We start from the raw sequence: 11,494 nt of genomic DNA, 5'->3' as shown, positions 1-11,494 counted from the left end.
AAATAGCGACGTTGTCCTAGATCATATAAGATATCTACCACTTTATGAAACACCCAGCGGCTTGATTGTCTATTGTTCTTCTTTTCATACCTAATGCTGCATCAGTTGAGTTTGATCTATTAAGTCGTGCTTAGAATATCAATCTCTAGCCTGTCCTCTGATTGCCGATTAGGGTAGTATCGGAGTTTCAGCCGATCTTATCTGATTTAACCATATTCGATCTATATGCTTCAATGACATGTTAAATCCGCGCTTTATGTCAGGATCTTATTGTATTTAAGTATATTAAGTTTTTGTTTGGTATATTATATTTGGTTTGATATCTTTATATAAAGTAGTATCGGAGTATTAGCCGATACATGCTAGATCTATCTGATCGGCTATGCTATAAACATATATAATCCTGTTATTAATATATATTTCGATCTAAGTGATTTATACTGTCTCGGCATGAAGACCGATCTATCCCAATCACTTGATTAAAGTATATATTAATATAAGAACTATATATCGTTAATATCTACAGCTGATCGAATAGATTTAGTTCCTTACTATCTATTTATAACCGCCGATCGATTCATAGATGACATCGGCTCAAAGATAAATAATATTTCATCGGCACCTAGCCGATCGGCTATCATTTATAGATTTAACCACGAATTCTTTGTCTCTATTTCTTATTGATTACAGGATCAAATCAACTGGCACGCTCATACATTCGAAGGCAAGCTTTGGACCTGCACTGGAGTTAAGCAGATCTCCCAGGCCTCGTGTTTTCTGTCAACAGTACCATAAGGTACCACTTTTTTTATTATAAATTTGGTACCTCATGGTACCTACCTAGGTACCAAGAGGTACTAAATTTTACACTAAATTTTTGGTACCTCATGGTACCTCCTCAGGAACCGTAGAATTGCTCAACAACTTCTATTAAGAGCTAGTTAGGTGCTAGGATTAAGATCACACCCTGTTATGGTAATACATTGTTTTCAAATGTTGTTGTAATAGATACACTGTTATTCATTTTTAGGTTAAGAAAACGTGCAATTCCTTATATTTATATGTCACTAAATACTTCCTAATATTTTTCATATACTAATGATACCAAATTGATATATAGATGCAGTTTAATGACCTCTTCGGAGACCTGGTAAGTGCAAAAACAAGGGGACTACATGGCGATTAGACACAGATAAATTATTGATTTTCGTTTCCTCATGTTGATTAGTATTCTTACACTCCATGTGATACCCTCATCCCCATTGTAATCCAGTCCCCGGTGTAATATATTACTACCTCCTCGATTTTTATAGGCCGTATTTTATTTTTAAAAAGTCTAAAGGATCACGCTTTGGCCATTGATTTCTCATAAATATATTGTTGATACCTTTAAAACCAACATTTTGTTAAAGTATTTTGAGATGTTAATATATTGGTATAATTTTGATACATTAAATTGACTAATTGTTGCTCAAAATCCAAAAGAAGTTGACCTTTTCAAATCAAAATACACCTTGTAAAAATCTACAGGGAGAGTAGTGATCATTAGGGTGGGTTCGCTCACCTCCACCGCACGCAAAACGGAGCAACACATTTTGTTATGCCTAAGTATTTTATTTTTGAAAAATAGATTAATATGATGTTTTAAAGAAACTTTCGTATAATTTTTTTTTTGCAAAAAAAAACCTTTTATCAATTTGAAAAGCATACGCGTGGAAAACGTGGAAGGTGAGTGGGAAAATTAGTGAAAGAACTCGGTTCCCGTATTTTTAATCGTTGGTCTGATCAGCAGGGCACAAGTCCCTTCCTTCTACAGCCCTAGCAATCTGGTGTAACAAATCAAAGTGCATTTTCATATTCTCTTCTTTATCAGGATAATTTATCAACTCATCTCATGTAATCATGTTATGCCGTACATTACCACTGATATCTCTGAATTCATGGAAGAGATTCTTTAGCATTTACTTGAAGTAATCACTGAGGCGAATAAGCCAACTTTTTACCATCAGCTACATCTCTGTCGTATATGTACCCAAAACCTGGTCGGAAGCTAGAGAATGAACAACATCATGATAATGGAATAAATGATAGCTTTTGTTTCAAGAAAACTATAGCCACTTATTGCATAATTCTCTCAAAAGAGAGTAAACATTCAGGCGACCCATAAAGACTGGCTTCTAACAAACACACTTTAAGAGAAAATAATTATTGAAGTATGTTTGTAAATCTCCAGCCGAAAATTCTATATCTGATATTGGCCAAAAACTCTTCTGTTTTGGATGGGAGGAAAACATGCTCCATCGACGATTAGTGAGTTTATTTCACCCCTGCAGGTCAATCGGTGGAATAGAGCAATGGAGGACACGTCCAAACACTAGCTGCTTCCGTCCAGAATGTCATCTTTGATATCCCAAAAGGCTGTCCTGCTGTGCGCGACTTCTGGTAAAAACACCTTGTTCCTTTCCTTTCCTCAGCAAAGTGCGTCGAAGGATTTCTTGTAGCTGATCCGGAACGGGATACTCGCATCGAGCCACCAATCTCTCATGCTGAGGCCTGAGTCTCCCGAAGACCTGCATTTTCACCTTTTAATGTTTTTGGAAAACTTATTCTAGGAATATACCTCTAAAAAAACTTATTCTAGGAATATATCTCTAAAAATATTATTCTATAAATATATTCTTTTCGACACACCAATGTCATTGGCGCCGTCCCCATTGCTCCTCGGTGAAAACTAATTCACTAATATGAAGGGGACGACGCCAATGTCATTGGCGCCGATGAGCTATTTATAATTTTTTGAAAAGGGGACTTATTTGTAATAAAAAATTACAAAAACAGGACCTATTTGTAATTTTTTTATTACAACTATATCCTTTTATGTTACAAATTGGTTCTTTTTGAGTTTTTTTGGAAATAGGTCCTCAGCGTCAAAGATACTAGTGTCGTCCCCGTTCACATTAGTGGCTTAGCTCCACCGAAGGGCAATGGGGATGGCGTCAAAGTCATTGGTGCCGTCATGTTAGATCACGACGCCAATGATGTAGCCGATGCGAAAAGGGATCATTCCTAGAACAAATATTTTTAGGGGGTCTATTGGTAGAATAAGTTTAAAGGAATAAAAGGTAAAAAAAAAAAAATCCAGGTTGGAAGACTGAGAAATTGATGACGTAACAATGCGTTTCTTTTCCCCTAAGTGACAACTGAATGAGTAGTATGCAGATCAGCAGATGTATGCACAATGCACACACGCATTTTTTGTTTCAAGGAAGTGTACAGGGACGCATTCGCATATATAAAGTAGTGATGTAAATGGGTTGGCCCATGGGTTTGTAACTTTTTACCGACCAAAAACTAGGGTTAATCGAACTTAACCCTGAAAACAACGAGGTAGAAAAAAAATCTACATTTGGTCTATAATTTACCTAATAAAAAAAAGAAGTGGGATAAAAGGTTCTAGAATACCGTGTGTATGAAAATGGTAACAGACAATATAAGTGGAACCATTTTCTACCATTACCTTTTTGTCACGCATAAAACTTAACTTTTTTTAGTGTTGTATTTATATCAAAACTGAATAGTTAAATTAATAAATATGATCAATTACCAACTTATCGAATGTCGTTTTGAAATAGATTTTATCGATTCCAAACGTTTTCGACCGTTTTTATCCTCAAGTAGGCAAACTTGTGTGCCTAATATGAGGTGCGGTGGTGTGCGTGCAGCATTGGACTAGAATGAGTGGTGCAACGATACGTGTAAGAGATCAGTTTTTGAAGCAATAACAAACAACGTTTGGAATGACACTCCAACTGCTTCAGGAATACATAAGCGTTTGGGAAGTACTTAGCAACACGGGACCGTGATCTAGGAAGGGACTGAGGATACAATCCAATGGAGATGGTCGGCCAGCGGCTCGTACACGGTAAGCTCTGTGTATATCATGCAATTATGGGAAAAACAAGATCGGAATCAGCGGGCCTCATATGGAGGACTTGGGCACCGGAGAAACACAAGTTCTTCGCTTGGCTTCTTGTTCAAAATAGAATATGGACAGCAGACCGCTTAGGCCATTCACAATGCATCGCCGTGGCGTTCAGCCTCGACACGCCAGCACGGATTTGAGCCGCCACGTTCGCCACTGTCATACTCCTGCCAGGAACTCGGAGCCTAAGTTGGCTCCCCGTTCTTCGTCAGAATTACGTCTGGGCCCACAACATTGTTTCCCACGCCATCAAGAAACAGAGAGAGAGGACAGGAAGGGAGGCACCACAGCGCCGAGCTCGTCGGGGTGGCGGCGGCGACCCATCCCGATCTACGCCGTCATTATTAGGGGAGGAGAGGGCGACGGAGAGGGAGAGGAAGACATGAGGGAGGAGAGGGCGACCAAGATCCGCAGCTCGGCGCCACCACCGTTCCACTGCCGCTCTGCTCGGCGCCTCGCCGCCGCCGCGCCGCCGTCATCCATAGCTTCCGCCCCCATGAGGAGAGGTGGAAGCAGGGAGAGCTGTCGCGGCGGTCGGGGAAGGGGAGCTGCGCCGGCGATGGTGGGGAAGGGGAACTGCCCCGGGCTAGATCCGGTTGCCCTGCTGCTGCTCCGCCCAGCGCCGTCACCGCTCCGTCCAGCGTTGTCGCCGCTTCGGCCAACTCTTTGCCCGGGCGCCGTCGCCGAGAAGGACGCCCCGAGCCGCCGCCTTCCAGATCCACCTCGATGCGGTGTGGTAGGGAGAGCGGTGGAGGGGGAGAGGGGCGCCGGCGGTGGGTGGGAGAGAGAGGGGCGCTGGCGGCGCAATGACTGAAGGAGGAGGGGGAGCGGTTCATGGGATGTGGGGAAAGGCAGAGAGAGAGAGAGGGGAGAGATAACAAGTGAGGAGAGAGAACGGGTGGGACCCACTGTGAAGGAAAAAGTAGACCACATGCACTGTGGAGGATGTTGCTCATGAAGTTCTTAGTCTAGGTGGCAGTTTTGGCTCCTCAAAAATTGGTGACGCACTGTGAATGGCCTTACAATGCAAAGGTTAGCCAAATAACTATTTTTGCTAGCTTTGTTTTAGGAATCTAGAAACTGTGCAGCACCTCTTCAAGGAATGCCCCTTCACACATCGGGTGTGGCAGGAAATAGGTCACAAAATCAGACCGCAACGTTTTCTCAACGCGAACATTGACGATACCATGCTGAACTGCTGGCATGAGTAGACAAAAGGAGTAGAGAAAATGCAAAAAAAGGGGGTTGCGATCTGTTTTCCTAACCTCGCTTTGGGAGATTTGGATGGAAAGAAACAACAGCATCTTTAGAGGCGTCGAATCCACGCCATCGGCACTTGCAAGCAAGATTATAGATGAGCTTCAATTGTGGAAATTGGCGGGTGCCAAAGGAGTGCAGTCAGGAGATTATGCTTTTCATAGTTTCTGTGTAGGCAAGAGACATTCTTGGCTTCAAGCAATGCCTTTCCTGCTCCTCTGTTCTTGTACAGTTTTTCCCTCATCTATAATATAAAACCAGCATGCTGTATTCTTCAAAAAAAAAACGTGTAACAAAAGAGAAAACGATTGGACATTGGCTGTTAACAAACTGCAACATGTTCAGATGGTTCAAATATGCCCAGCTAACATAGCACTCCCCTGTTCAAAAATATTTTAAACTCCAATCAAGATTCAAAGATTAGGTGATATCTAATTAAGTACTAGATTGTTATATTAAGATTAGACGATATCTAAACAAAAACTAGATTGTTATGTTATGAAACAAAAGAGTAGCATTCTTTTTTTCTCATGACATGGAAGACATGCAACAATACACATACACATCACAAAAACACCGTGTCTCCTAACACAGAAAGTCATACCATGCACACACCTGTTCTTTTAGATAATACACGCCTGTTGAGTGTCCCCTAAACTAAATAGGTTCTTATTGGAAATGTACTTACATAATACAAAGAAACGTATACAGATAATACATACTTGTTTAGCGTATACTATGGTGCCAAATCTAGTTCTAGTAGCTATATTTTGGAACGGATGTGTTATCAGGGTGCAGCTTCATACGAAAAATAGCAATCATAAGATCCACACCGACACAACCTTTATTTCCGAATCACCGAATCAGACAGCAGTATATTTTTTTCAGAAGGCATGGCACTATTTTACTTTTAATTGGCTCTCTTTAACAAAGCTTCTCTCTCTTGGTGCCCCTGCTTGGGTGTAGCGAGGCCGTTGAAGCGCAAGGTGGAAGATAAATAGGACGAGTAGTCGGTTTCAGAAGAACAAAGCCCTTGTCTTCTGAGAAACCGGGCTTCTGTCCTGAGAAAGAGGCAAAGTACGTTTGCACAGGGAACATAATTTAGCAAAACAGAACAACGCAGGTTGGGCAAGCCGTAAGCAAGTCTCTATGAATTGACGTACCGTTCATGCTAGATCCAGAATGGCTCCTTTTTATGTGACGCTTACTGATATTGCTGTCCTCCGGGAGGTCTAGAACATCTCTCCCAAGAGCAGAAGCGATCATCAGATCAGCAATGAGTAGAAACAACACTGCCAAGACGAGAGCGACTGTGTTCTTCATTGTTGCTATGAGTGCTGGGAGTTGTTCTTCTGCACAATTTATACCCAATAGAACTTGTTACCTAGGTGGTAGCTTAATGTCATTGAATTGGTAAAGGAGAAGCCCCATTTCCATGTCCCAACGAGCAATGAATTGTTTAGCATTAAATGAACATCATGCAGCATGTGGGGAACGAGAATCAAAATCTCAAGCTGGGGCCATAGAGCAATAGCTCCCTAATTTCCCAACATGTCATAATAGGCCCTGTTTGAAATATGGGAAATCAAAACCTAGGAAAACAAACAAGAAATAAAAAGAAAAGCATAGAAAGTATATGGATACGTGCGTTTGGAAAACAAGAAAATTATTGCGATGGTTTCTAGGACTTCAATTGGAAATTCAGAATAAGATTTTGTGGACTGGCCTGATGAGATGCGGTTCTACCTGCATAGCACCAGTTATCAGAGGGCATATCAGGATGTTGAGCCCCATCGTGGACGAGTGCAGTAACCCAGTCTGGAAAGTTCTCTCCAGTTTCACCAAGGTAAGGAAGGTTATGGCTTTTCTTTCTTCTTAATATAAAAATATGCAGATCTCCTGCGTGTTTAAGAAAAAAGGAAGGTAATGGCTGAAGTTGCATCTTGAAGACCATAAAAAGTTATTTTAAAAACATCAAGTTAAGCCGAATGGAGATATTTCACTCAAAAGAAGAATGGGGGTTGTAATATGAAAAAACAGCATGTAAAAATTGTTTTTTACGATAACTGTGGGGCTGAGGTAAGACCACATATCATGCATACCTGGGCAGTTGATCTGTGGCAGCCATCTTATGTGTGATGTGTCCCTCTGGTCTTCTAGGAGGGAAAGAAAGCATAGAAATATTTTGTTTAAATTATCACAGGCCATTCCATGGCTGAGATATACAACTTCTCATTGGATTCATGTTTCAAAGAAGTGTATCTGGGTAGCTATTCACTAACCTGGCTATAGGCACCAAATGGATTCACTAAATTGAATGCATGAAAGTGAAGCAGCTCAGGATACCCTTCCTTGTCAAAAGCACCTTGTGGAATCAAGAAGGAACTGAATAGATTGATGAAACAACGATAGAAGAGACTGACTCCCAGGATAGGAACCTGTCAATCTGTGGAGATTGAGGGCAGTCAACATTCAGAGAGAGCAACAACCATGATTCCCTGAATGAAATCCAAGAGCTGAGTCTGACATCCTCTTCAATTTAAGTTGTCTATAAAACAGATAGCTAACGTAGCTGCAAATTTTATGCACAAAACTATCACTGTAGCACGTGCCTGTTTCAGGTGCCAGCATTCTTGCTGCAATGACAGCATATCGATAGTAATTCACTTGGTTAATAAAGAGGAAAGCTCTTAGTCTAGAAAAAAAATTAAGAATATTTAAAATTGCTACTTTAAATAACAAAATGTTCAACATTTCTGACAGAAGTAGCCTCATAAACGAAAACTAATCAAGGTGAACATTCTTGAATCTGGACATACCGAAGCATCATAGATCACATGGTCACATTGTAGAGTAGTTGCACTCTTGAAAGTGCATTCATGTTTCCTCCAAGTGTGCAGATTTTATTTAGTGTCTCAAAAACTACCAACACAGTTTCCATGTGTTGTCAAGAAAGGGGAATGTGTGTTTGTGTTTCTCCACATTTAGGAGAACTGATTCTTGATGGTAATTGCAACTACTGAGTTAAAGCAGACCTTTTATCCCATGTCCTACGGATAGAATACACAAGTTAAGAAAAGTCTGTTCCAGGCCTTATTCCTTCTGTTGGAACTCAAGTGGATATAAATAAGACATGGTACCAGGTATATCTAATTTTACCTGTAATCTTTGAGTCAGACAGACTGTTGGCCACTGAGTATTTACCTGGGATCAACATAAGACAAGACAGTAAGGACAGTCTGTGCAACAGTGCAGAAAAGCACGATAACACCAGCCAACCCTGCCACGGCCAGCCAAGGGTTACTAAGATGGTTGTGCTTCAACCATGCAATCCACCTGTGCAGACGATTCTGGTAATGTGCCTCCAAGGCTAAAGACAGGGGCATGAGGTAATAATTCCCATAGAAATCAAATACCACACCTTTCGTCAGCTTCGTAAAAGAGCTGCGATACATCTCTGTCAGTGCGCAAATGGTGGGCAATGATCCCCTTTCTAGCCAACAGTGCTACATCATCAGGCATGTTCATAAGCTTAGCCATGAAAATAACATAGGCAGTAACACCGTTTCCTACTTTTGGACATGTTTGCTCCAGCGCTACAAAGTTCCTAAAAAGAAAGCTGGTGCTTTCATCCACAAGCAAAAATGGAATTTCCAAGACAGCATCTCTGAGCTTTATATCCAGGAGAGAATGGCGATTGGACTCGCTATATGCTCTCCTCCTAAATTCAATGCCAGCTTCATGATACTGCGATGCCCGGCGCCACCGATATGGAAAATGACCATTCTGCGACGAACCTAAATTAGCTGCCTCCTGCTTGTAAGTAAGATGTAGATAATCCCAACCTAGCTGAAGAAAATGACGAATGTGGTGCCCCGTATGACCATGATGCTCATCCTGGTTTGGACTGGGTCTGACGTACATATGACATAAGTGTAACAAATGATCAAAATCTTTTGGACGATTGGATTCTCTTATTGCTTTTGGATAACATGGTACAAACTGTTCAATGCATTGAACAATACTCCTTCTTAGTGCAGTAGTAGTTGTCAATTTACTTGCAAGTTTTGAAACAACTATCTCGTGTATTCCCTGAATTACAAAAAGTGAAATTTGGTTCTCTAACAGGAGCAAGTCATGTGAACAAACATGTCATACCACTGTCCAATCTGCTGGCTGGGGTCCTGATACTGGCCACTGATTTCCGAAGATAACTCAATATCAGAGATTGAATATTCTTCCATAGTGCCTGTCATGATCCAATTGAGTGCTCTTCATCGCACTCTGCTTCCCCTTGTTTACTTGTTGACTTTCATTTCTCCCAGTTACTTTCTGATGATCCCCAAAACTCAAAGCTCCCTCAAATGTTTTGTCATTCGAAGGAGAAGGTATATATCTGAGGGAATCAGGCCACAAAAATTCATTGTATTGACTTAGAGAGACAAGTACAAAGCATCCATCAAGCAAGAGAGTCTGCAAGAACTTTCTCTTATTCATTTTAATATCTCCAGAATAGCATGACCTTGCTCGTTTTTCTAGTCTGTTTATGATGGTCAAGTAATCTTTCAGATCTTTTTGACAGTTTAACTTAAGGATATAGTCCAAGCAGTTCCATTTTTTTCTCTCCATGAAAGAAAGTGCTGAAGACCCATTGTGATATGGGCCAATCGACAAAATTAGTGGTTCATAAGAATCTCTGTCTATCATACGGATATGCTCATGGATTCTTGGAATCAAGCAGAACTCAGATCCATCAGCATGCACAGTATCCAATGACATGTATTTTTTCAGTTTATCCTTCATTGAGTTACCCAGCTCCTCTATCTCAACATCAGATATACCGTCTTCCATTTCAGTCATTTTCTACCTCTCCTAAAAGCCTTTACATTTCCTTCTTAACTGATCGACAGAGCTCATGCCTTACATTTTAGAAAAGAGAATCATTACATTAGTAAAATCAATGTAATGGAAGAAGCCCGGATTACAAACAAGTGGAGGTATAGCTTGAAGGAGAGATTCTGAACCCTGGCCTGGCACATTGAACATAAGCTAGTAAAAATTTTCCAAGAGTGAAGAAGAAGACGAGCTTGCCGTTGCGAAAATTGTAGAGTGGAGGCTAGTTGCAACGCATCCGAAAGATAACAACAATAGCCGAGGGAAACAAAACAAGTGAATAACCCTAAAACATTACTACCTCGTACGAACGAGAATAGATCCACGAAAAGTTGATCGATTATTTTACTTTGTTCACGGTGAGATCCGACAGAATGCCGTACCTCGGGACACGGAGCGAGCTCCAGCGGCCGCAGGAGGAAAAATACGCCGGTGGGAAGTGGTCGCCGGTGTCCGGAGAATCCGGGAGGCGGAAGGTGATCGAAGATGGGGTGAGGGTAGTGGAATGCGGTGGACGACAGCGGCGGAGGGATCAATGTGGTGGGAGACTTTGGGCTCCTTTGGGCCGGGTTAGCCGGGCCGGGTGACAAGGGACCCGACATGACCTGGTTTTGGCTGATGTAACGACTAAGTGGCTCCTTTTGACTAAGTTTTCGTATCACATGGCATTGACGTAGCGCTTAGATGGCAATTTAACCTGGAAAAAGTAATTAAAACCATAGAACCTACATGTCAGTTACACATACAAAATAATAATAGATAGTGGGGCCCACATGGTCCCACATGTCACCATCACATTCCCGTCTTCTCTCTCCCATGCCAACTCGCCACTTCGCTAGGAGGTGGAGCGGAGCAGGCGGGGTGATGTGCGGGCGAAGCCGGCAAACGGGTGAAGTGGCTGATGAGGATGTTAGGTCCCGATCTTTCGATAGGTATTGATAAATAGTCGATTTGGGCGGAGTCGAGACACAACTTGATTCGGCTTTTGAACGAACACGCTCTTGAGCCCCACAATCGCAACACCACGTCTCTGTTTATCAACCGTGCCGAAACCCGGTTGACCTCGCCGAGAAGGCTAATCCCTGCATGCGAATCGAAGAACACAAGCAAGAATAACATAGATTGCAAAACAATTGCATATGAATGATTAAGCACTCGAATTTGGGGTTTCACAAACCGATCTAGCGGCGAAACTGTTCTTGACAGATTAATCTAAGCAAAACTCCACTCCAAACAATGACGGTTACTGAATAAATATTATTAGGGACGTCCTAAGGTTGTCCTAGGGCGCACACCCCTATGGGCTAAGCCCATGACGCAATTATAAGGCCCAAAACTCAAATCAGATTCAGACTGGATGAG

The 11,494-nt window shown here is 41.7% G+C and overlaps 2 protein-coding genes across 4 annotated transcripts; both read right to left on the bottom strand.

Moving 5' to 3' along the window:
- Window positions 1-5,747: 5,747 nt before the first annotated feature.
- LOC127775120 (uncharacterized) lies at window positions 5,748-8,527 on the bottom strand. 3 transcript variants are annotated; one of them, XM_052301431.1, is made up of 5 exons: window positions 8,444-8,527; window positions 7,342-7,685; window positions 6,986-7,138; window positions 6,403-6,591; window positions 5,748-6,300 (listed from the first exon to the last, which is right to left on the bottom strand). In XM_052301431.1, the coding sequence occupies exons 2-5, from the start codon at window positions 7,445-7,447 to the stop codon at window positions 6,164-6,166; spliced, it is 585 nt and encodes a 194-aa protein (XP_052157391.1). In that variant the 5' UTR covers window positions 7,448-7,685; window positions 8,444-8,527; the 3' UTR covers window positions 5,748-6,163. The 3 variants fall into 3 exon arrangements, with proteins under 3 accessions (XP_052157391.1, XP_052157389.1, XP_052157388.1); XM_052301429.1 differs by having other exon boundaries at window positions 7,342-7,737; window positions 8,444-8,524; XM_052301428.1 differs by lacking the exon at window positions 8,444-8,527 and having other exon boundaries at window positions 7,342-8,437.
- A 724-nt stretch (window positions 8,528-9,251) lies between these two features.
- Window positions 9,252-10,669, bottom strand: LOC127775119 (uncharacterized). The gene has a single exon (XM_052301427.1). The coding sequence runs from the start codon at window positions 10,097-10,099 to the stop codon at window positions 9,461-9,463; it is 639 nt and encodes a 212-aa protein (XP_052157387.1). The 5' UTR covers window positions 10,100-10,669; the 3' UTR covers window positions 9,252-9,460.
- Window positions 10,670-11,494: the final 825 nt, after the last annotated feature.

The sequence above is a fragment of the Oryza glaberrima genome, chromosome 5 (assembly GCF_000147395.1).
Source record: "Oryza glaberrima chromosome 5, OglaRS2, whole genome shotgun sequence".
In the NCBI taxonomy this organism is placed as follows: domain Eukaryota; kingdom Viridiplantae; phylum Streptophyta; class Magnoliopsida; order Poales; family Poaceae; genus Oryza; species Oryza glaberrima.
The sequence above is the reverse complement of the archived record's forward strand: the minus strand, read 5'-3'. Positions and strand labels throughout refer to the sequence as shown.